Raw genomic sequence first — 21,742 nt, forward strand, 5'->3', positions numbered from 1 at the left:
TAACCAAGTAACACTGTTTGCTGCATAACCTTGAGGCAACATTTTATTTCTCAAAATCAGCTCACCAATAAATGGCTTGGTTTCAGAGTGATCAGAACCACTTTACAGTTCTCAAACACTTAAATGCAGTGGTGGCCAGGGGATCTATTAACGCTTCGACTTTTAGCTTACATTCCCACACAGCACCATGAAACTAAATAAATTCCTAATAAATGCATGTTTTTCACTGTGTGTGGGAATGAGGTAGCCTATGTGTGGCTGTGCGTACGTGCAAGGGGAGGAGAGGAGAGGAGAGGAAAGGGTGTAGAACTTTTGCTTGAAATGCCCATCTTCATACAACTTTTAAATGGCTAGTAGCACGCGCACCACAACTACATGGCATTTAGTTTGACTTAACATGATAACATTGAATTAACTGCGGTGAATAGGTGAGTAAACATCAAAGATGCTTTGCTACAAGCAGAAAACTGCAGGAGCTACGATATGGTGTTACATGTTCAGAGCAATCGCCTTGTTGGAAAACCCTTCTGCATCCTCAGCAGGTATCTCAGAGTCACCAGCGTTTCGCCAGCCTTAGCCTGTACGCCTCGCCTGAGTGGGGCAGTGAAGATTAACCTTCACCAGCAGAAGGGTTACAATTGCGATCTCTAGTCAGCCACAGCCATCTTGAGCTGGTTTCAGCTGCCATGGCTATCTCCCTAGTGGCTTTCTTCAGATGCTTGGGTTCCAGGCCAACCCTCTGTAAGAAATAGCGCACTGATGGTGCTGGGAAAACACGGCAGCCAACTTCAATTGGAAATAAAGTTGCGCGCCATCCTTTAAGGAGAGCCTCGTCGATCAGATCTTGGTACTTTGCTTTCTTCACTTGGTGAGAGATGGCTAGCCTGCCCTCCCAGAGCACTGTGAGTTCGGCTACTATGATGGTCTTTGTGCTCCTGGAAAGAAGAATCATGTCTGGTCAAAGTGAGGTTACCGCCACCTCCTCCGGAAAGACAAGTCTTTTCTTCAGATCCACTTGCATCTCCCAGTCGGAAGCTCGATGCAAAATGGAGGGTAGGTTCTTGGCAGTTGTTCTTGCCCTGGGGATCGTATCCCCTTCTCTTTGGAAATTGACAGACTTGGATGGTGTTAGCTGATGTTTGTTTGCTTTGAGCCTCTGTTGTTCCACCCAGTTGGCAATTTCCGTAAGAACCTTGTCGTGCCTCCACCTGTATCGAGCTTCTCCAAGTGATTTAGGACACCCAGTCAAGATGTGATTCAGTGTGGAAAGGGCTGCATCTTCTTCCTTGCCCCAGATCTTTAGGTTGGTTGGAGTAGGCAAGAGGTCGGCTACTGCGCGCAGGAGTAAGCTTAGTTTGCCCTGGTCAGTGCCCCAGAGCTCCTTCCAGGACAGTGGCCGCTCGAGTGCGTGGTCCCACTGCATCCATTGTCCCTGGCAGGCGGGCCCTACCGCTTTCAGACGGCGTTCTTCTTCAGCTGTCTCCCGGACTCTCTGCACCACAAGCTCTCTTCTACCTTTGGTGCTGGCCTTACTCCATCTCTTGGCATTGTAATTTCCAAGACCCCGCCGCCCTTGACAGACTACCCCAAAAATCTCCTGACGTTTCCAGTGCACTTCTGCTTCCTTTACTGCTTCCTGGGGCTTCCACTTCCTGCCGCACTTGATGGTGTTGTTAGCGTGCCGAACTTTCTCATCTTTGGACATGAGGAGTGTACTGACTGCTCTTGCCTTGGTGGCTTTGAATTCTTCCACCACCGATGAAATTGGAAGGCAGAGCTTGGAGGTCTTACTGTACAGATTGACTGAGCTGAAAGATGGGGGAACACCCAGCCATTTCCGCACAAATTTGCTGCACACTCTCTCCATCGCTTCCACTTGAGTCATGGGAAAGTCCTACGGCAGGAATGGCCATTGAAGTGTGGGTATGATGCCGTACTGAAAGCTCCACACTTTAAACCTTCCAAGCAGCTGGATGTTGTCAATTCCCTTGAGCCAGATGTGCAGTTGCGCCTTGGTGTCTTTGAGGTTGTCACTGTCCTTCAGGGTGCTGTCATAATACTTTCGAAGGCATCGGATCCTTTGTTCTTGGATTATTGGAATCTCAGAGCCTTGAATGTTAAAGATGTTTTTGACTGCTTTCCTTTCAGGATACTAAGCCTTCTGGAATCCTCTGGCTTGAATTGCATCCGTGACCAAGGAGCCATCTTCTCCAGTGAGCTAAGGATCCAGTGTGTTCCCTGGATTGATGGAGTCATCACTGTTATGTCATCCATAAAAGCTCTACATGCTGGGTGTCTTGTATTGTCGCTTGCTTTGGGCCCTCTACATTGCGTTGCTCCTGCCTTCAGAAGTAGGTTCATGGCAGCGATGAACAGGACCACAGATATTGTACATCCTGCCATGATGCCCTTCTCAAGCCTTTGCCATTTGGTGGTGAAATTTCCCACAGTGAACCTCATGCTCAGTGAATCCCTATGTGACATCACAAGGTTAACTACCTCTGCTGGTACTTGGTAGTGCTCCAATGCGTTTCAGATCAGCTGGTGCGGTACACTTGGGTAGGCTTTGGCGAGATCTAGCCATACGACTGAGAGTGTGTTGTTATTACTCTTTGCTTCTTTGATGAGCTGACTGATCGCTGATGTATGCTCCAGGCACCCAGAGTATCCTGGGACTCCTCCTTTTTGGACACTTGGGTCGACGTAGTCGTTGGCAAGTAGATACGCAGTTAGCCTTTTGGCAATGATGGACCAGAATATTTTCCCCTCTACATCTAAAAGGGAGATCTCTCGAAACTGATCGAGCCCTGCGGAGTTCAGCTCTTTAGGCACAAAGCAGCCCTCAGCGAGTGTCCAGCTCCTGGGTTCCTGCTTCTTCTTCCAGAGTATCCTTAACAGCTTTGACAACCTTTTCAGAAGTTGTGGACAGTTTTTGTAGATCTTATGAAGTGGTGCCTGATGGTCCCGGAGCAGATCCTGCTCGAGCTTTTTCCACTACTGCCCTCACTTCGTCGAGGGTGAAATCTGCCATGCAGAACAGGGTGTGTGGCTCAGGTGTTGGTAGCTGGAAGGGACAGTCCCCCAGTGGTACGTCTCTGATGGGGTCGCGTGCGCCGCTGCCACACTGTTTTGAATACACAAGTGCGGTTAATACATTGGGTTTTGGTTTGTAAAATTATATAAAATACTATATTTTTATATATGGTGTGGTTTATAGTCAGAAAAGCTAGATGGACATTTTATCAATACGTGTGCATTGTAACCACAGGTTTTTTTCACCATCCTAATGAGCAGGCCTTGACTAAACTGCTAAACTGCTGTGCCCAATGCAGCTGATCAGTGTCTTTGAGAAGAAACTAGCTCCGTTAGAATAGAGGTAATCTGAAAGCAGGCTTTGTCTTTGGTCCCCATGGGTAGTGCAGTGAGGAACATGGAACATAATATGAAGCAAATGGTGGGGGGGGGGGGTAGCTGTAGATGAGATGCTTTTTCAGCAATGAGATGTTTTTTTGGTGTTGTAATGTGACTAAAAGGTTTTGAATTGAATAAGAAGAAAGAAGGCAGGAGGAGAAAGGTGTCGAGCCTCATTGAAACAGTGATACGCACCAGCTGCTCTACTCCTACATGATATTTATTAGTCAGATAAAAGTCAATGAATAAAGGAATACCTTGAAAGCAAATTACCAATGTATGATTTTTCTCTCTTACACTCTTGCTGTTTTTCTCTCTTTCTTTCCGTTGTATTCCATTCTGTCATATTCTCCTGTTTTACACCTTTCTCATCTATTTCATGTTTGTGGGATGTTTTTGATGCATGTTTTCTATCTCTCCTGTCTCTCTGCCTCTTCTCTCTCACACCTTTTCCCACCATTGGTCTTTTCATGTTCCTGCGTGCTTTTATTTGTAAGTGTGTGAGGTAAGGAAGCTGCCATGTGTCTTACGGCACGGTTCCCCCTTTACACACATGATCCATAGTGGTGGGATTGAGAGATGATGCTTTGTGTGTGTGTGTGTGTCTGTGTGTGTGTGTGTGTGTGTGTGTGTGTGTGTGTGTGTGTGTGTGTGTGTGTGTGTGTGTGTGTCTGTCTGTCCCTCTGTGTCTGGGGTGGGGAGATTTTTGCATTTATTTGTCATAATCATGGAGGTATCCAACACTGCCAGGGCCCTCCGTCCTAGCTCATTACTCATTCACACACAAACACACACACTCACACAAACACACACACACACACACACACACACACACTCACACACACTCACACACACACACACACACACACACACACACACACACACACACTATCTCTCTCTCTCTCTCTCTCTCTCTCTCTCTCTCTCTGTCTCTCTCTCTCTTTCTTTCTTTCTTTCTTTCTTTCTTTCACTCTCTCTCTTTCTCTCCCTTTCTCACACACACAGGTGTTATGGGGAATGAATGAATTTACATTCACAACCCAGAGCATCTGGATATTACTACTTGTGCAATATCAACGTATTTGCAAAAAAAGACACATATGTCGAGACAGGGGGACTTGGGGTGATGTTTGTTGAGCTCAGTTGAGATATTTCAGATTAATGCCACTAAGCTTAGAATCTTCGTGTAAAACGAAGAGTATCGAGGTTCAGGGACATGTGATTTGCTCCTGAGGGTTGTTTAAGTGGATTACAAATGTGTACACAGCCCATTTAATTGCTTTTGGGAAAATTGCCATGTGTTCAATCATGAAGCTGTAAGGTTGGTGACAATAAGGGCCACTTTTATGCTGCTGAGTATGAATAGTAATGTTGGGTATTGTGCAATCTACCATGGATATTGAGTACAAAATAAAAAAATGATAAATAAATAAAACTAGCTGAAATGATAAATAAATAACACCCACATGAGTAATAAAAGCCATATGAATGGAACACTATTGGGAATCGTGTCCTGTAAGTTTGTGTGTGTAAGTGTGTTGAGAGAAAACATCTTTGCGGGTCTCTCTGTGTGTGGGCGTTTGCTTGTGCTTGTGTGTAATATTGTTTATTGCTTTGGCAACTAAGGCTATATTAAAAGTTAGTTATTAGAAACTAGACTACTCTCAATCATATGTAGAGTGGCCAGCATCCTCCTTTGCCATGGCTACCTTTACAATGTAACCGAGGTAAATATGTGTTGCCCTTCATTAGTATTTCAGGGGACACTCTGGATGTTGCAGTTTTCAAAAGGAGGAAGACTGATATTTAGATTATGCCATGCAATTAACCTGCAGAAGTTGGTAACCATTGTGCTGCTATTCTGGTTTCAAAGGCAGAAATAAATAACTCCGACTGTTAATTAAATGCCTCAATGTGCTTCCTTTTCTAATTTTGCTTCATTAATACACAGTTGAAGGAGAGGGAGAGATGGGGTGCAATGCATTTTACAGTGTCTTAAATAGTAATAATAAATTCAAAGGAAAAAGGTCTGTTTTGGTTTGAGGGGGCTAAGGGGAGGAGGAGTATGGGTTTTGACGATTACCCAACTGGCAGACAAAATTGACACAGCAGAGTAAGAAGCTCAGCATTTTGTTCTCGTGGTACAGCCAACAAACATATTTATTTCCCTCTGTTTGGTTTAGTTCATACTAATGACACAGACCGAGATTGCACAAACAGTAATTATTTAAATTTTAGGCTGACAAGGCTCAACTCATAACATCACCAATTTGGTGTTAATACTGTGTCTTGCTTAAGGGCGAAAATGAACAGAAGTCACTGGTACATATTAAAACGGCACAGCCGAGCTACAGAATGAAGAACCAGGTGTGGGCTTCCAAATGCACAAACTCCCACATTTTCCCATCTTTCTACACTTTCTGCAGTGACCCATTCAACCTTTAGAAAGCAGTCTTTGACAGACCTTAAACCCAAGATCCTTTGACTTCTTTAGACTTATCAAGGGTCATATCCCAGTCCTTGACCTTTGCCTCTGGTTTTCTTGTTGCTCCAGGCTTATTTACCCTTCACCTTAATCCTTATTATTGTCTACGTCCCGAGGTTCATCTCATAGTATTTTTCTTTGTTAAATTTCTCCACTGTGCAGTACCCCATTTGATGTAAAGGCTGGTTATGCTATATGCTTTATTAATCTGAATATATTGTTTGACACTCTCTCTCTCTCACATCATGTACATAGTATCATAGGTGAGTAGTGTATGACTATTGTCAGCCCCCTGATTATAATTCCTTGTTGGTGGTTGCAGCATCTATTACTTTCTAAAACTGTCAAAAAAAATGTATCGACCCACGAGCAGGAAAATTATGACAAAATGTCCTTTTGCAACCCTATCCTGAGGATGTTCAGTATCAGTTTCGATGTTATTTATGACACAATAATCAAGTGTAATAATTAGTTTGGGATATAAACATGCAATAACATGTTAATTACATTGTAATAAACATGTAGTACAGCATTATACTATTCTTTGTACCGAGACTTTTTGTGCCTCTTGTACCACGATTGTGCCTTATTCTCCAAACAAGGGAAGCTCTTTGTTCAGCAAGCTTTTTGACAAGTTGTCAGTAACAACCAGCCATCTATCAAAAGCTTTTATCTGAGAAATATGTCCACAACTTTGTTTTTAGCACATAATACCATATCTTCAGAGCTTGAGGAGCCAGCGGGAGCTAGCATCAAGGTTATTATCGTAAACGAAAACTAACAAAAAAACGAGAACGAGGTGTGATTTTTTTTTTTCGTTAGATGAAATAAAAATAAAAACGAAGCTTTATAAAAAAACGATAACTAACTGAAACTGTATTGTGTGTTTACAAAACTAACTAAAATAAAATAGAATTATAGAGAAAATGTCTTTAGTTTTCGTCTTTGTCAATGTATTTCATTGCTGTCAATTTATTTCATACCAAGCCTAGTCTATTTTCCGCTGTAACACTTTTAGTACACGCCCCTCGGCTGCTATCATTGCGGGAAAAGTCGGGAGAATGTGAGTTCTCTTTGAGATTTACTTGACAGTGACGTGCGGTGGGGTTGTGAATCCTTCAGTCAGATTTACAAATAAATAAACCCAATAGAGTATCTTAAATCACCATTCAATTGCCAGCTTGCACATTGACTACTGGTTGTTTTTAATATCAGCTTTCTTTACACACATATACAGTAGGTAAGGTACATACAGTTGGCAGCTGCTGGCTTGTGATGAGTTTGAGTATAAACTCTTTCATACGAAGTGGGACAGGCACCCTGAGGGTTTCTGCCTGTTCCCATAATCATTTAAAGAGTTAAATCGAGGAGACTATAACATCAGCCAAATATCTACCTAATTTCATGCAAATTAAACTCTTCCATTTAAACAGTGTAAGGTTATTATCGCTAAATGTCCTTAGCTAGCCTATTAGCTAGTGTAGCAACTACATAACCATAACAACCAGGTAATACAACTTCAATTTAAGTTTAATATCTTAAAACCAGCTCACCAATATAAAGCAGTCTTGGTTTAAAGTGATCACAACCTCTTGTGTGATGTTAAATGGCTTCACATAAACATTAAACAATCCTAAGAGAAATAATGGGAAAGCAACGGAGCAAGGGCATACTCTGATATCAATGTAATGATAATGTTAGCCAAGGTTGAGGGAATGAGGGGTGAGAAGTTTCCCTAATTTAGTCTCAGTACGTCCAAAACCAAATTTATTCTTGAGGTTTTGAATGTTAGAAAATGATCGAGTTATCTTCTGCCCTGTCGTATGAAGCATACATATTAGCTTCAGTGTTTTCGTCCCGTTATTGATCAATTCACGTTTTGATTCCAGTCGGGTTTTGAGAATTGTTTTAGCTTAGCTATAGAATCTTCCATTTTCGCAGTCAATGTCAAATATAAGTGCAGAACAAGAGCAACGGCAGAACAAGCCTAAACCCAACCGTTTGGTTCTCGGCTGGCTTCATTGAGGCATAGGTACTGCATGCTTTTTCACTGCGGTTTTATGTCAAGCTCAGCAAGACTAAATAGGTTCTACGCATGCGCTCAACCCAGTTTGTGAGGGATTGCGCAATCTGAGATGAGGCACAGCTTGTTGCTGCCTCACTGTCTCGCTGTCTCCAGTCTGTTTGAACAGGATATGCACAAATTCTAACTGGCACACATCTTTCATAGTTGTCTTTTGTGGATGGCTGTTCATCTGTCCTGTGAATTCATGAATGAATTCAAAAATGATATGTTTTGTTGGGTTTTGATGACTTATTATTTATTATAGCTTTTATCTACTATTCATTTTGAGCATTTTGTTTTGCAAGCAAAAATTGAAGCTTCCCTGACTGGCCCTCCTTTGATTTGTTGCATTCTCAAACTCAAACTAAGCGTTTTCAGAAAATAAAAACTAAACTAAACTAGCAAACCCACTTTAAAAACTAATAAAAACTAAACTGAAATGGAAAACAAAAAGTCAAAACGAAATAAAAATTAAAAACTATTGAAAAAAGCAAAACTATTATAACCTTGGCTAGCATTAATATAAATGTGAAAGTAGCAATGGATATTTTCCATTTATCTCCCTCTGGAACGAAATACTGTTTTCTGATTGGCTAATGGGGTGTACATTAAGTTTGTGGAACCGCACACCTTGGACGTAGTCCCAGTAGAAAAGTTAAATCGCCGTCCATATCAATGCTCTTGAATGGTTACCATTGACAACCAACGTAACGTTTATTTTTTGACAGCTAGGATAATTCGAACAAAGATGGCGGCGTGCTGGGAGAAGTTAGTGGGAAATGTTTTATGTGAATTAAGCTATCTACTCGACTTTTTATAGGTCTAAATTGACTCGGTTAGTTGTTTATGTGCTACACGAATGTTGCAGAGTATTGTAAGTCTTAACTGAAAGTCTCGAATATTATTTGTAGGCGGCTGCTAACGCGTAGATCAAAAACCCATTCAAACAGATAGTAGCTCACACGGCTAGCTCGCCGGCTCGATTGTGAGCCTTCGACCAAAATCACCAAACTTGACCTCCCTGTTGCTCTGTCCAACTTCACCATCAACGGAAACGTGGAGTTCAACTTTAAATAGTAAAACCTTATGAACAACACCTTTGTCCGTGTGTCAGTTTTACAGAGGAGAGCTCATGAGTGTCACTTTGCAGCAATGCCCGGGGAAACTAAAGGTCATATAAGACCAGTTCCACGCACTACTTTCTCTAACGGGAGCACTAGGCTTCATATTAAGAATTCATCAGGTTATTATGCATATTAATTTTCCTAAAGATAAAGGAAATTCTAAATAATAATAATAATAAAAAAAATTGGGGATGTTGTAAACGGGAGATAAGCGGGATAACGGCCTCCGAGCTGTGCAGTTCTACAAAGTTAATGGACTTCGCAGAGCAACACCACTCCGCTGCGCGTCGTGGGGTTCTTTGCCCCGCAGCGTCCATTAACTTTGTAGAACTGCACAGCTCGGAGGCCGTTATCCCTTACATTTTATACATATATATATATATATATATATGCTTATTAAGGCCAATTGTACAAAAAAAAAGGTTTTTGTGAGGTGTGTTAATGCATTCATTATAAGACGTGTAATGATAGGGTGATGTTTATATTATAATGGGAAATACAATTATGACATGAAAGTTATTACCCAAAGGCTGTGTCCGGGTTGGAGTGCATATGTCAAGATGAACTCAAACTCAATAATCTTAGCCAGGAGAGAGGATCAGTGATGCTGCTGATTGGTATTTAACTCCATTAGCAATTTTTTTTTAGCATACTATTTTTGCAATTTTGGTCCAATTTTAATTGTTCTGAACTTGACTGTTATTGTTTTTCGGCAGGTGATTTATGGGATCCTACATCTTGCAGGAAAGTGACCGTAGGACCAGACCCTGTGAGAACTCTGCTGGCTCTGGAAGACTGTGTATGGGCCAGCTGTGGCAACTCTGTATCTGTGATCGATTACTCTACCCTGACTACTAAGGTGAGCCAGGTAGTCACTCATCAGCTACCTCAAATCCCCAGCCACTTACATAACACACAGATGGTGTATCTTAGGGGAAGAGATAACATGATGAAATTCACATACTGACAAATTGGATTGTAGGTGAGGTGAGGATGTTTTTTCCCCTTCCACCTTCAGCTGTTTCCTCTCCATTCGAACTGCTGTCAAGGGGCTTGTCTGTTGTTTTTTTCCCCACTCCCACATGACAATGGACAATAGGGTCAGAGCAAACACTCCCATCACCACTGCTCACACTTGGCCTTCGGCCATTTCAACTCCATTCAGGAATCAAGCCCACTGATATAGACCAGCCATTTAGGATGGTGTTCTGGGAATTGGTTACTCTGTTTAGCCTTTGGGAACAGACAGTAAGCTTGCACACTTTTTCCAGATTTGTGGGCAGGGCAGGTTTTTCTGTGGGAAGTCCCTTCAGAGAGCAGCTTTGATCAGTGGCAGTGACTTGTGGGTTCGCCCAGTGCCTGCATGGTTTGATCTTCCACGGATGGCTTGCCAGCTGTCAGGCTGGCCAAGCCAGAGAAAAAGGGGGACAGTGGGAAGAGGGTGTTTTAGGTTCTGTCGATTATCCCTCTCTCTCCCTCTCCCCCTTCCTTTCTTTCCCTCCTTCCCTCCCTAACTCTCTGGCTCTCTCCGGGGTTAAAAGTGGGCCTTTGGCTACACAGGGGCAGGCTGTGTCCCTCCTGGGGCGAGTTGGTGCTTGAGCACAGGCTTCAGTGGAGCTGTGGGCTGAGACGGCAGACACGCTCATGTGGCTGAGGCCTTAGAAGGAAAGATGGTGGCAAGGGAGCCACCCCACCCCACCTTTATACTGTGACCGCTCCCTCTGTTTCTCTCTCTCTCTCTTTCTGTGTTTTTCTCTCTATTGCTCTCCCCTGCTTTCTCCAGGTGAGTGGTGTTTTGTGTTCAGTGGATTTCTGCTTGAGTTAGCAGGCTGGAATGGGCAGGTATTGACTCAGGCTTCTAAACAAAGACTGGCATGTGGTGTAAATGGGCAAACCTGCCTGTGGCTGATACTGTGCCTGCAGAGCAAACATCATAAAGACCATGTGTATGGCTGTGGATTATAACACCTCATCACCCAGTCTCATCAATCCCCATTCTGCAGAACAAAAACACACACATACACACAAACAAATACAGTACCCACACACACACACACACACACACACACACACACCAACCCACGCACACTAAAACATGCAGACACAAAGTCACACACGTACAAACAGAAACACACCAACCCACACGCACTGAAAGAATGCACATAAACACAGACGCACAGACGCACACAGACGCACACACGCACGCAAAAAAAAACACCAACTCACATGCTTAAAACACACACACACACACACACACACACACACACACACACACACAAATAAACATACAAACACCCATGCACACACACTAACTCACCTTGTCACACCTCTCGCACTAACACATATATCAGAATTTACACTTATTGTAAATTCTCTCCCTCTCTCTCTCTCTCTATCTCCTCATCCTCTATCTCTTCATGTCTGCTCCATGGCATCAGAACAAACTCAAACTCAAGGAACGTCAGAAAATCTGCACACGAACACTGCCTGATCTCAGCAGCCAGGGCTTAATGAGTCTGGACTGCTGTGGATGGAGGTGCTTTGATCACACTAGACCGCTGGGACTCACTCTCTCCCTCTCTCTCTCCGACCTCCCTCCCCCTTATCACCCAGGCAAGGCAGGCCCCAACATTGAGTGGTGCCTGGCCTGTTTGGATTTGGGGGCTTTCTTAAGCACAAATGCACCTTGTCACTCTGTTTAATGGGAGGGTAATCGGAGGGTTAGAATTCCCCTTGCGTCTCAGGCTTTTTGCTTTTTTTCCGGCGAAACAGCAAAGGATGGGGGATTTGTGCTGCAAGAGTGTTAATGTCTGGCTGGTAGGCAGAAGATTCTGAGCTTAGTGTGACAGAGTGGGAGCTGACGGCTCTGTCGTTACTCCTGTGGTTTGTCTCAAGGAGCTTGGCATTACCAAAACTAGCACAGCAGGAGCTAGCCGGTAGCTGGTCGGGAGCTGTTTGTTTGCCTGTGGAGTACTGAAGTGGGTAGGTCCCTCAAACTGTCCCAAAAGATAAAAGGCCCACATTTCTACTTTTCAACATGTAGAGGAATTCCACTCTTTGTCTAACCCTCCCCCCACTAACCACCCCATGAGCCCTGACATGAACAATTCAGTATGTAATGAAAAACTCCAGAATCAAGTAAGGAAAAGCACCCCCTGTCTGAGTCTGATATGTTCCTCTGAGTAGTTTCTGCTTAAGGTCTTAATGTACATTTATTTTTGAAGGGTGGACCTCCAGGGGTTTTGGCATCGGCAGTTTGAATTGGAGTGTAGATAAATCATGCCACCAAGCAATCAAGCAATTTCCACTTCCCTCCCCATCTTCCTGTAATGTGAGGTTTTGTAAGGTCAAGGCAGTACTTGTTATTTGATTGACAGACTGACATTCATGTGTCTAATCGTAGTCTTTAATTACACATTCATGCTTGCAAGCACCCATTAACACACACTTCCTGGGTCACTGCAGAAAGGAGGGATCTATCCTCATAATTCTACTACTGTCAGTTTTTGTTTTCTCAAATCTCCTTTGCCCCTACACAACGATATTCTTTCCTCTCCTCATTTTGCTCTTTCTTTCTCTGTCTCTCCTGGAGCCCAAGCTCAAGCTTGAAAATGGAACCCGACGTGTATGCCCTCCTTTGAGAAGTGAACCCCAACTGCCAAAGAGTCAATTAAAGAGAAAACACATCAAAGAAGTCCCCCGCTCCTCTCTCTGCTCTCAAACAAAGAAGGTCCCTCTGGCAAGGGCATGCAAACAGGTGGTAATCCATCTCCTCCAGAGTGTGTATAGGAAAAGAGGGTCCGCTTGCGCCTATCCTCCTACCAACCACCCCCACCACACCACCCTAGCACTCCTTATGGCTAATTTCCGGGGCCAACGCCTCAGTAACCGGTGGTGATAGCAGTCCCGTCAGTTGCTGTCTTCCGTGGCGGACCTCGGAGGGGAGCGCGTGCAGAACCTTGATAAGGCACGACATATTTCCTCCGGGTTGCCTCATTATGGATGCGCACGCCAAATACCCCCACCCCTTCCCCCCTACAAACGCTCCTTTGAGTAAGGTACAGGGGAGTTCTGTGGCATCCAGTTGCATTACAACAACATCTCTGTGAGTCTGGGTTATATTTTTGGTCCTGGGAAGCTTCACTGGGTTTAGATTCTGCTACAACCGTATCAACACTGCAGTGCCATTTTATCTCATTTGCCACATGGCTGCTGAGGAATTGAAAATGAGTGTCGCAAAACTCATAATGAGGTAAAATACAACTTTTTCTTTTTCAAGGATATGAGGGGTGGAACTCTTTCTGGGCCCACTTAACCGTAGCAAGAGAGAATACTAAACACAAATAGCTGCACTTGGCGCTAGTCCTGGATAAGTCATTATGGCAAACTCCACTTGCAATGTGGAAAGGGTTAACAGCTATCAATCAAGGGAAAATGATCCTTCGGCAGATCAGAAGCCAGCCCCAGAGATCTCTAGAAATACCATGGCATTGAGCCCTTTCTCCTTCAAAAGGACCATTAGTGCAACCTCTTGGCCACCCGTAGCATAACCTAATTTACCACAGACCTGCAATATCAGACCCTGGTGGAACAGGACATGTTTATCAAAACCTTGCCACAGTCTGTGATATAGTCAACCCATTCTGAAGCAGAGTGATACAAAGCCTGAATATGATTGACAGACTTTCTGTTGGTTGCCTTGAAAGGTTTGTTGTTTTGTCAGTGTAGGCTTACAGCAATAGGGTCTGTTTGGCTTTTTATCACAGCATGTCCAAATGATGTCAGCGTGTTGATTTGCACCAATCCCAAGTCCACTTGAGAACTCTTCTTAACCCATTACTGAAGGTTGTGTGTCTTCTTGCATACACAGAGATAAAGAGATTTGCTTGCTAGGATTTAAAGATAACAATGGATCGGTTGTTATTGGCAGAGACATAACCAACCTCTGTGTCTTTTTTCATACTTTTAATGGATGGTAATGACTTGACGTATCGTAGAGATAGCTAATGGCTATCATTATTACTGATAGAGTAGGGGAGGAATAGAGGGCTATTGAATATCATTTCAAAAGGGAAAATTGGTCCTGAGTCATTCCAGGGTACATTCATTTTGTTCGATTGTATTAGACTTTGGAGCTTTTGACTGGCTCGGCAAGGAGACAAAATAGTGGTCGAACTCTAACCACCTGTATTGATCAGTTCCTGATTCACATTAGTGCAGCATAGACAAGCTATCTAATTCAAGGATTTCATTACCTTGCTAAGTCAGCAAGTGAACTACGTACTAGCAGTTTAGGAAAAAAACGTTGCTAGTTCATTGTACAACCTTAACCCTTTGAGACAAGTATTGTTGACAGTGGCAGCCTCTAGCGAGTCTTGGCACTTCCATTGAACTCTGGATTATCACAGGTGAAAGTCATGAGCTTACTGGGGATTTATTTCACCTTTGTATATCGAAAGATCTACAGACCAGATGCTGCCGTGGCCCCCTGGAGCTTCATTTTTAGGTCAACCTTTGGAAATTGCTCCAATTTCTTGTGAAACCTAGACTACAAAAACATACATATTGTATAATACCTTAACAGCAAATACATCAGTATAGTGCTTCACATCTTCTCTGGCCCATCCCTATTTGAATATATACTGTATGTATACTTTTATTTTATTTTTGCCAGGAGCCCAAATTAAGTAAAGATTTGATACTAGCTTTCTTCTGTTGCATTTCAAAAGTGAGGAAGGGGTTGTCGAAAAACAGAAAAAGAAAAAATAATGAACTCCCACCAATTTTCTTTCATTTGCCATCAAATGCATCAGAACACTCTTTGTGTGCAAGCATTTTTCTTGCCTCTGCAGTGGCCAATTCAAGCCAATCTCAAACTCCACTTTGGTTCCCATGGTAATGTAACAACCTCTATTTCTCTCCCTTTCTTCTCTCACTGCTCCCTCTTCCTCTTCCCCTGTCCCTCTCCTCCTGGCTCCTGTATTTTCTCTCCTGTTTCTCCCCCTGTTTAGAGAGTGGAGGTTCACCAGGACCCGATGGTCAGCGTAGCCCACATGGTGCGAGCGGGAGGCGGTGTGTGGATGGCCTTCTCTGAGGGGTCCTCTATCCGCCTGTTCCACACAGAGACCCTGGATCACCTGCAGGAGATCAACATCTCCACTCGTTCAGGCTTCCACCACCCAAGTAATATGTTGTTGATGTTGGGTAGGGGCGGAGGGTTTGGGGGTTGAGTCTCACCTCAAAACAAATTAAATGTATCCATGTAAGCCTTAGTATTATCTTAAAGGGCCTATACCTAGCTGTATTAAAAGGAACATTCATTTTTTTTTGTTGCATATGTAAAAGTCAGAATTCACAGGGAACCACCCTTTGTCTCTGATCCAATCCATGTGGGTGACTGCCTCTCTGCATGAGTGAACTAGGAAAGAGAAACACACGGCATGCATTAGCAAGTCAGCTGGCTCCTGGCCTTGTTTTGTCTGAGCATTTTTCAAGGGCCAGCAATTTAGCAAAACCATGTCACCCCTTCATTAAAAAAACAACCACAGTTTGGTTCATGCTGGACCTGCTATTCTAGCCTCTGGCTCTAGGGACAAACCTGAACAAGTAGCTGTCCTGGAACTCCAGAGATAAAATGGCACCACAGGCTTGTTAGAGGTAGTGGTAGTGGAGTGAGGGGGGGAGGGGGTTAATAAAAATAAATAAAAGTGAGACAGGAGTGGCTCTATGCTGAAGACAAAGCTATTCATTCCAGGGGTTGCTATGGAAACACTCTTGTCTTGACTCCAACAACCCTGGCATGCTGGTGATGTGCCAACCTCATCCCTTTTGTATCAGTCCATTTTGCTCTCTCTTCTTCCTTTCCCCCACAGTTGCTTTTTCGCTGTTTCGCTCTTCCCTGGCTCTTGTTATTTTTGCTTTTGATGAAAAAAAGACAGCTCTTCCAGCTCTCCTCCATCCGCTCCCCCCTCATCTCAGGCCCAGACCCTGGCACAGTCTCTGTCTGTAGTCTGTAAATGCTGCAGACCTCCTATAGATCTCACTACGCACTGCCCTACTGCTCCAGCAGATGAAATATTAATCATTGACCCCCAGCATCCCCAGCTCCTGTAAACGGTCATTATGTTACGCCAGAGAGGCACAGTTTGCACATAGCCTGAGTTATTGTTTTGTATTTGCATCCTGTCCTGAACAAGCCCCTCCTCCCTAACAGTCAAGCATTTCTTCCCCAAACTGTTTCGTCAAGTTTAGCTGAGTGAAATATTGGAGGCCACCTAATATTTCTGTGGCTTTTTGTAATGGCCATTTGTCAGAATGTAAACATTCCGCCGACCAATTCTGGCTGTATGAAAGCCGGAATGACAACTTGTCACCGTGAATGGACGTCTTGAATGGCCTGGTCCAGTCTGGGCGGATGGAAGAGAAGCACTTAGCCTGACCCAAGGAATGAGGGCAAAGTGAGTTACTGTCAACAGGTCCACTGATTCTGAGGACAAATCTTAACAGTGAAAAAATATTTTGGTCCTGACTGAAACCCACCTCTGGTTACCTTTCTCAGCTGTGTTCAGTCTCTGAGTGCACCATAGGGGTCGAGGATACTCCTTGAGCCATGGTGTTCTGTACTTGTGGTTTATGCAAAAGTCCCGTAACCTTCAGGTTATTGCCTCTGTCCGTGGGCAGCCACTGTTTAAATATGCGGTGTGTGTGCCGACTTGCGAATAAGTCTGCCAAGCCTGGAAATGTCAAAAGGGCCCAGACCCTTTCCAAGTTTTGAAAGTGAGAATGAACTCCTATCCACTAATGCTCACTCTCATCACGCCTTGGGGTCAACAGTTACTCCCTGCCGGATCTGTTGACCCAGACACATCCTTCTACGGACTTTGAAAGACACACACACACACACACACGCACACACACACACACACACACACACACACACACACACACACACACACACACACACACACACTCACAGATCAGTGGCATGAACATCTCAACAGGTTCCTCTAAAAAGGCTCTAATGGGGGCATACTGAATTAATTACAATCTCAAAGTATACAGGGTTTAATATGGTCTTCCGCTGTTGGAGTTTTAAGACATGTTAATTAAACCAGACGTTTCAGAGGAAGTTCAAAAGATTTCTTTTCTTTCTATTAACTGGATTTAGTAGCTGTTTCTGAAGGGAGGGAAAATGATGAAGTGGAGAGAAACATCAGAGAGAAAAATTTATCTTGGGAGGCATCAACCCAAATCTCAGTTATCTGGCTCCTGTCAGATTCATATCACACATACAACAGGAATTTCCATTCATAGCAGATCTTTGTTCTGTACTGAACACCAAAGAGGAAGTCATGCTATTGGGGCCCCCATTACATTTTTTGTTTGGTATATGAGTCTATGACTCATGAGATCCATCCATAAATTGATTGCTTTGATGAATGCCTGCTGTAATCGTAGCTCCCAACTGGTCACCTGGCACCTCGGTCTGTTACACTTTATTTAGATGTCCCCTATACACTATCTACAGATGCTCACATTATAAACAAACTATGTGTCGAAACACCGTTAACTACGGGTTATGGTTAAGGTTAGGGTTATGGGGTGGGTTTGGTTAAGGTGGTGTTGAGTGAACAATTAGAAAGACTGAACTAGAATTTCAACAAACCATCTGTAAAGACTTTGTAGGCGATCCAAATACAAGTGTAACATATGTTTCTAATCTAGCTAGCCTACATAACTGGATCACTCTCACCTATGACTGCACCTTCATGTCATGCTACAGTTTGCATCTATTCGCTTCGAATGTGACCTGAAAGTGGTAGCTAGGCTTAGCTCGATTGAGCGTTTCAGCTACTCATAAAATATAGACAGAGCACATTTACCCTACTACCAATAACACAACAAGCCTGCATTGTATGTATTCTTTGCACATATAATCTGCTAACTGAACAGATAAAATGATCTGGTTGTGGTGCATATCCATGACACAATTAATAAATAAAAAACATAGTCTTCTGATTCCAGTACAAACTTAAAATCACAATACAACAATTTCTTAACCACCCTTTGAAATGCACTTCACAAAGCTCTCAAAAAGAACAGAACAACACATAATAATTGGTTTGTTAAATACTGCTGATTGCTGAGGTGATAGAGGCTTATGTAGGATCAGTGAAGAATAATTAGCTGCTGCCTCTATCCGACTTTGAAAAACAACAACAACAGAAAAAAAATCACTGTTTATTCTGCTCTACTTTAGCCTAAGGCAGAGTGAAAGAATGAGACGGGCAATAAAAAAGTTGCAAAGAGAGTACAAAGCGCAGTACAGTTGCACACCAACTGTGCAAGCTTCCGTGACAGCACTACAAGTAATCAATCGCATTTTATTTATGTAGCACACTTCATTACTTTAAAATGCTTTCTGTGAAATAGTTCAATTATAAACAAAACAGTCACAAAGAAAACAACTCAAGGCAAAAATACAGGTACATGCATAACACCAAGTGAGATAAAAAAAAAAGGTTGGCACATGCACAAATACATAAATGCCTTTTATATACATATACTGTATTTACACCTGAATAACATTCAGATGATACTATTCATCCATCATACATGACTTGTCACTAGTTTGACCTTGGGGGTTATTAAAGGTTACAAATGACACATGAATAAGACAATCCTTAAACCTCTGAAGTCCTCACCATTGCTCTGTAACTGTGTGCTGGAGGGTGGGTGGAAGTGTTCTGTGTGAGGTACTCTGGAAAGGTCTGAAATAGTAATTTTCTAACCCTGGTCATGTCGTAGACTGCCTTAAGGGTGCGATGGCGTTTAGATCGGGTGATTTCTTTTTTTCCACGACTCTCCATGTGAGAAAGGTGATCTGAGCCCCTAGCTGCAGGGAGACAGGTTGTCGACCCAGCTGATGACACAGCCCGATAGGCCTTCTACAACAGCGTGGCAGAGTAAAAGCAGGATTTTCTGATGTGTGCCAACAGCTTGGAGGCTTCACCGTGAAAAGGCAGTGGCACAGTTGCTGTCAGGCCCTGCTGCATGACTCCATACCCAGTCTAGATCAATGCAAATGCCCAGATATTTATAGGAGCTCACCAGCACAGCGCTCTGGTTAGTTATATATGTGTGTGTGTGTGTGTGTGTGTGTGTGTGTGTGTGTGTGTGTCTGAAGTTGTTTCATGGCCGCTGAGGTAATGTGGCAGTGTAGAAGGTGAGGAGAGTTGGTGTGTTCCATTGCTGGCCGTGGCAGACTCTGACTCATTCATTCACATTGACCATGTAAAGGTGGAGGTCTTGTATTCAGGAGTTCAGTTAAGAGCTTTACAGGGGCTTGGGAACCCCAGTCTAGCAGAGGCCCCGGACTGCTTAATGAATACATGAATGACGCTGCTGATTGCATCATTAGTGCTTTTTGATGTGTCGATGTGCACACTGGTATAGGTTTGGCTGTGGGCTTGTCTACTCCCATAACCCACACGCCAGGACATTTCCCAGCCATTTCATTAGATCAAAGGTCAGCAGTACAGACCTCTAATGCCCTCCTGGGGTGAAGCTTTCTAGAGGGCAAGGAGATTATCCCCACCTTTCCCAACAGTGTTTTTTTCTACAGTACTTGCAGCATGGAGTCCATTTACAGATCAGTATGAAGGCAGGCGCAGGGAATAGCAAACCAGAGGCAACTGAGAGAAAAACACTAAGGACTTAAGGATACCCTAGCATCAAATGGATAACAGAGTAACTTACAAAAATAGAGTATGGAGACCATTAAAAAAAACTGATTACAACACTATCAAGATTCCAGGGTTAACAAGAATCAAATGCAACAACAGAGTGAGTAATTCAATTGGTAATAATTATTGCAGCAGGGCACAAAAGTAAATGCTTGATATCAATAATGAAGTGCTTTCCTGTTGTGTGCAGGTCAGAGGAGTATGCGTGTCACCAGCCTTCTCGTGTGCCAGGGACTGCTGTGGGTTGGCACGGCCTCTGGCATCATCATTACACTGCCAGTGCCCAAACTGGAGGGAATCCCTAAAATAACAGGTACAGTGTGTCTTTCTTGGCATAAACAACAGAAGGGACTCTTTGCATTCTTCATTATTCATGCAGAAATGGTGTAAACACTTGGATAAATAGCACATTGATATTGAATACGTAGTTAAGTGAAAGTGAAGTTTGCAGAGCGTAAGTTTTGGATGTTCCTGTTCGCTAAGAGGGAAATTTCTTGTTTTGATGTATAGTGGGAGTCCATACTCCATACATTTGAAATGTATCCATTAGGAAGTCCACACTGTTATCTCCACTAAGGATCATGTCACTTTTTCCTTCTGCAGGTAAGGGAATGACGTCTCTGAATGCCCACTGTGGGCCAGTGGACTTCCTGGTGGCCACGTCCAGCACTTTGTCCCCAGACCTGCTGAAGAGAGACTCGGTGTGTGACGGCCCAGATTCGGCGTTTGGTGGGGAGGACCGCAGCGACTCTTCCTCCCAGGAGTCCTTGCAGCAGCCGGGCGGTCAGCCGTCGCCGTCGCCACATGCCGACCCGAGCAAGTCCAAGGGCCGTGGCGTACTGCTGCAGTACCGCGTGCGCTCCACTTCCGGCTTGCCGGGCCGACCGCTGACAGCGCATGCCGACGAGGCGTCTGACTCGTCACTGGAGTCGCTAGAGCACAGCCTGGAGGACGGCTCGATCTACGAGCTCAGCGACGACCCAGACATGTGGGTGAGGGGCCGTCCGTGCGAGAGGGATGGCGCCCGCAGGGACAGGGTGACTTCGGTGGCCGTCATCTCAGGTGGCAGGGGCCTGAGGCGGCTGCGGGAGGGAGAGACTGTGGCCCGTGGAGAGGAGTCGCCCGACAGTAGCCTAATGATCTGGCAGCTACCTCTAACTGTCTGAGTAGTGGCGACATCCTTGTACATGACTTAGCGTGCCGTATAAGTCTGCTGCTGGTCTCGGCATAGGCTTAGACATTCCTTATGCTTGACATGACTAAGAAAGGTACAGAAATGTGAGGTGGAGAATGTGTCATGAGTCATCATCAATTTTTTTGGGCTTTCTTTTGGTCCTTGCTCACGGACAGCATTGGGACCTGCTGCTGTTCTCTGAGGACCTCTACCTCTCTACCTGCCTCACTTCAGGAAGATGAGTGGCATTTTGCGTAATTTGTACCATTTTTTCCCATCCTGCGCAGATGTACCTTCAGACAGTCCGAGGTTTCTTTTTTCAGGTCCTGTCCGAGAGCACAACAACCAAGTCCATTCCTCAGTCTCGTACTTCCCTGACCTCTTCACAGGCTAAAATCCAGCTCTGTCCACTGCTCAAACACAACACTCTCCAGCGGGCTTAGCCAAATAATGCCACTGAATACTCAATAAGTACTTTTGTTTGGACATAATCTCACTGCAGTGTCGCTAAAGGATATGTTGCACAGTACATTTCTAGAAAATCAGATTGGATACGGGGGATTTTGAGAAGTTATTTTTCTGTTAAGTTAATGAATAATTGCTAACTTCACACTACCTGTAATGTGAACACAAATATTGTTATCCTCCTGTGTCTTGGTTACAGTACTGTTTATGTTAAAGAGCAGTGTCAAATTATTATTTTCTTTAAAGAAATTAAACAAACTACCCAAGACCCCT

The 21,742-nt window shown here is 43.9% G+C and overlaps 1 protein-coding gene across 1 annotated transcript in view; it reads left to right on the forward strand.

Annotated features, from left to right (window-relative positions):
* arhgef10la (Rho guanine nucleotide exchange factor (GEF) 10-like a) overlaps positions 1-21,059 on the forward strand; it is a 128,352-nt gene extending 107,293 nt beyond the window's left edge. The window contains exons 24-27 of the mRNA XM_080845657.1: positions 9,802-9,944; positions 15,097-15,268; positions 20,021-20,143; positions 20,434-21,059. Coding sequence (XP_080701783.1) covers positions 9,802-9,944; positions 15,097-15,268; positions 20,021-20,143; positions 20,434-20,996 — 1,001 coding nt within the window. The 3' untranslated portion in view covers positions 20,997-21,059. The remainder of the gene's footprint in view (positions 1-9,801; positions 9,945-15,096; positions 15,269-20,020; positions 20,144-20,433) is intronic.
* Positions 21,060-21,742: the final 683 nt, after the last annotated feature.

The sequence above is a fragment of the Sprattus sprattus genome (genome assembly GCF_963457725.1).
Source record: "Sprattus sprattus genome assembly, chromosome: 10".
Lineage (NCBI taxonomy): Eukaryota > Metazoa > Chordata > Actinopteri > Clupeiformes > Clupeidae > Sprattus > Sprattus sprattus.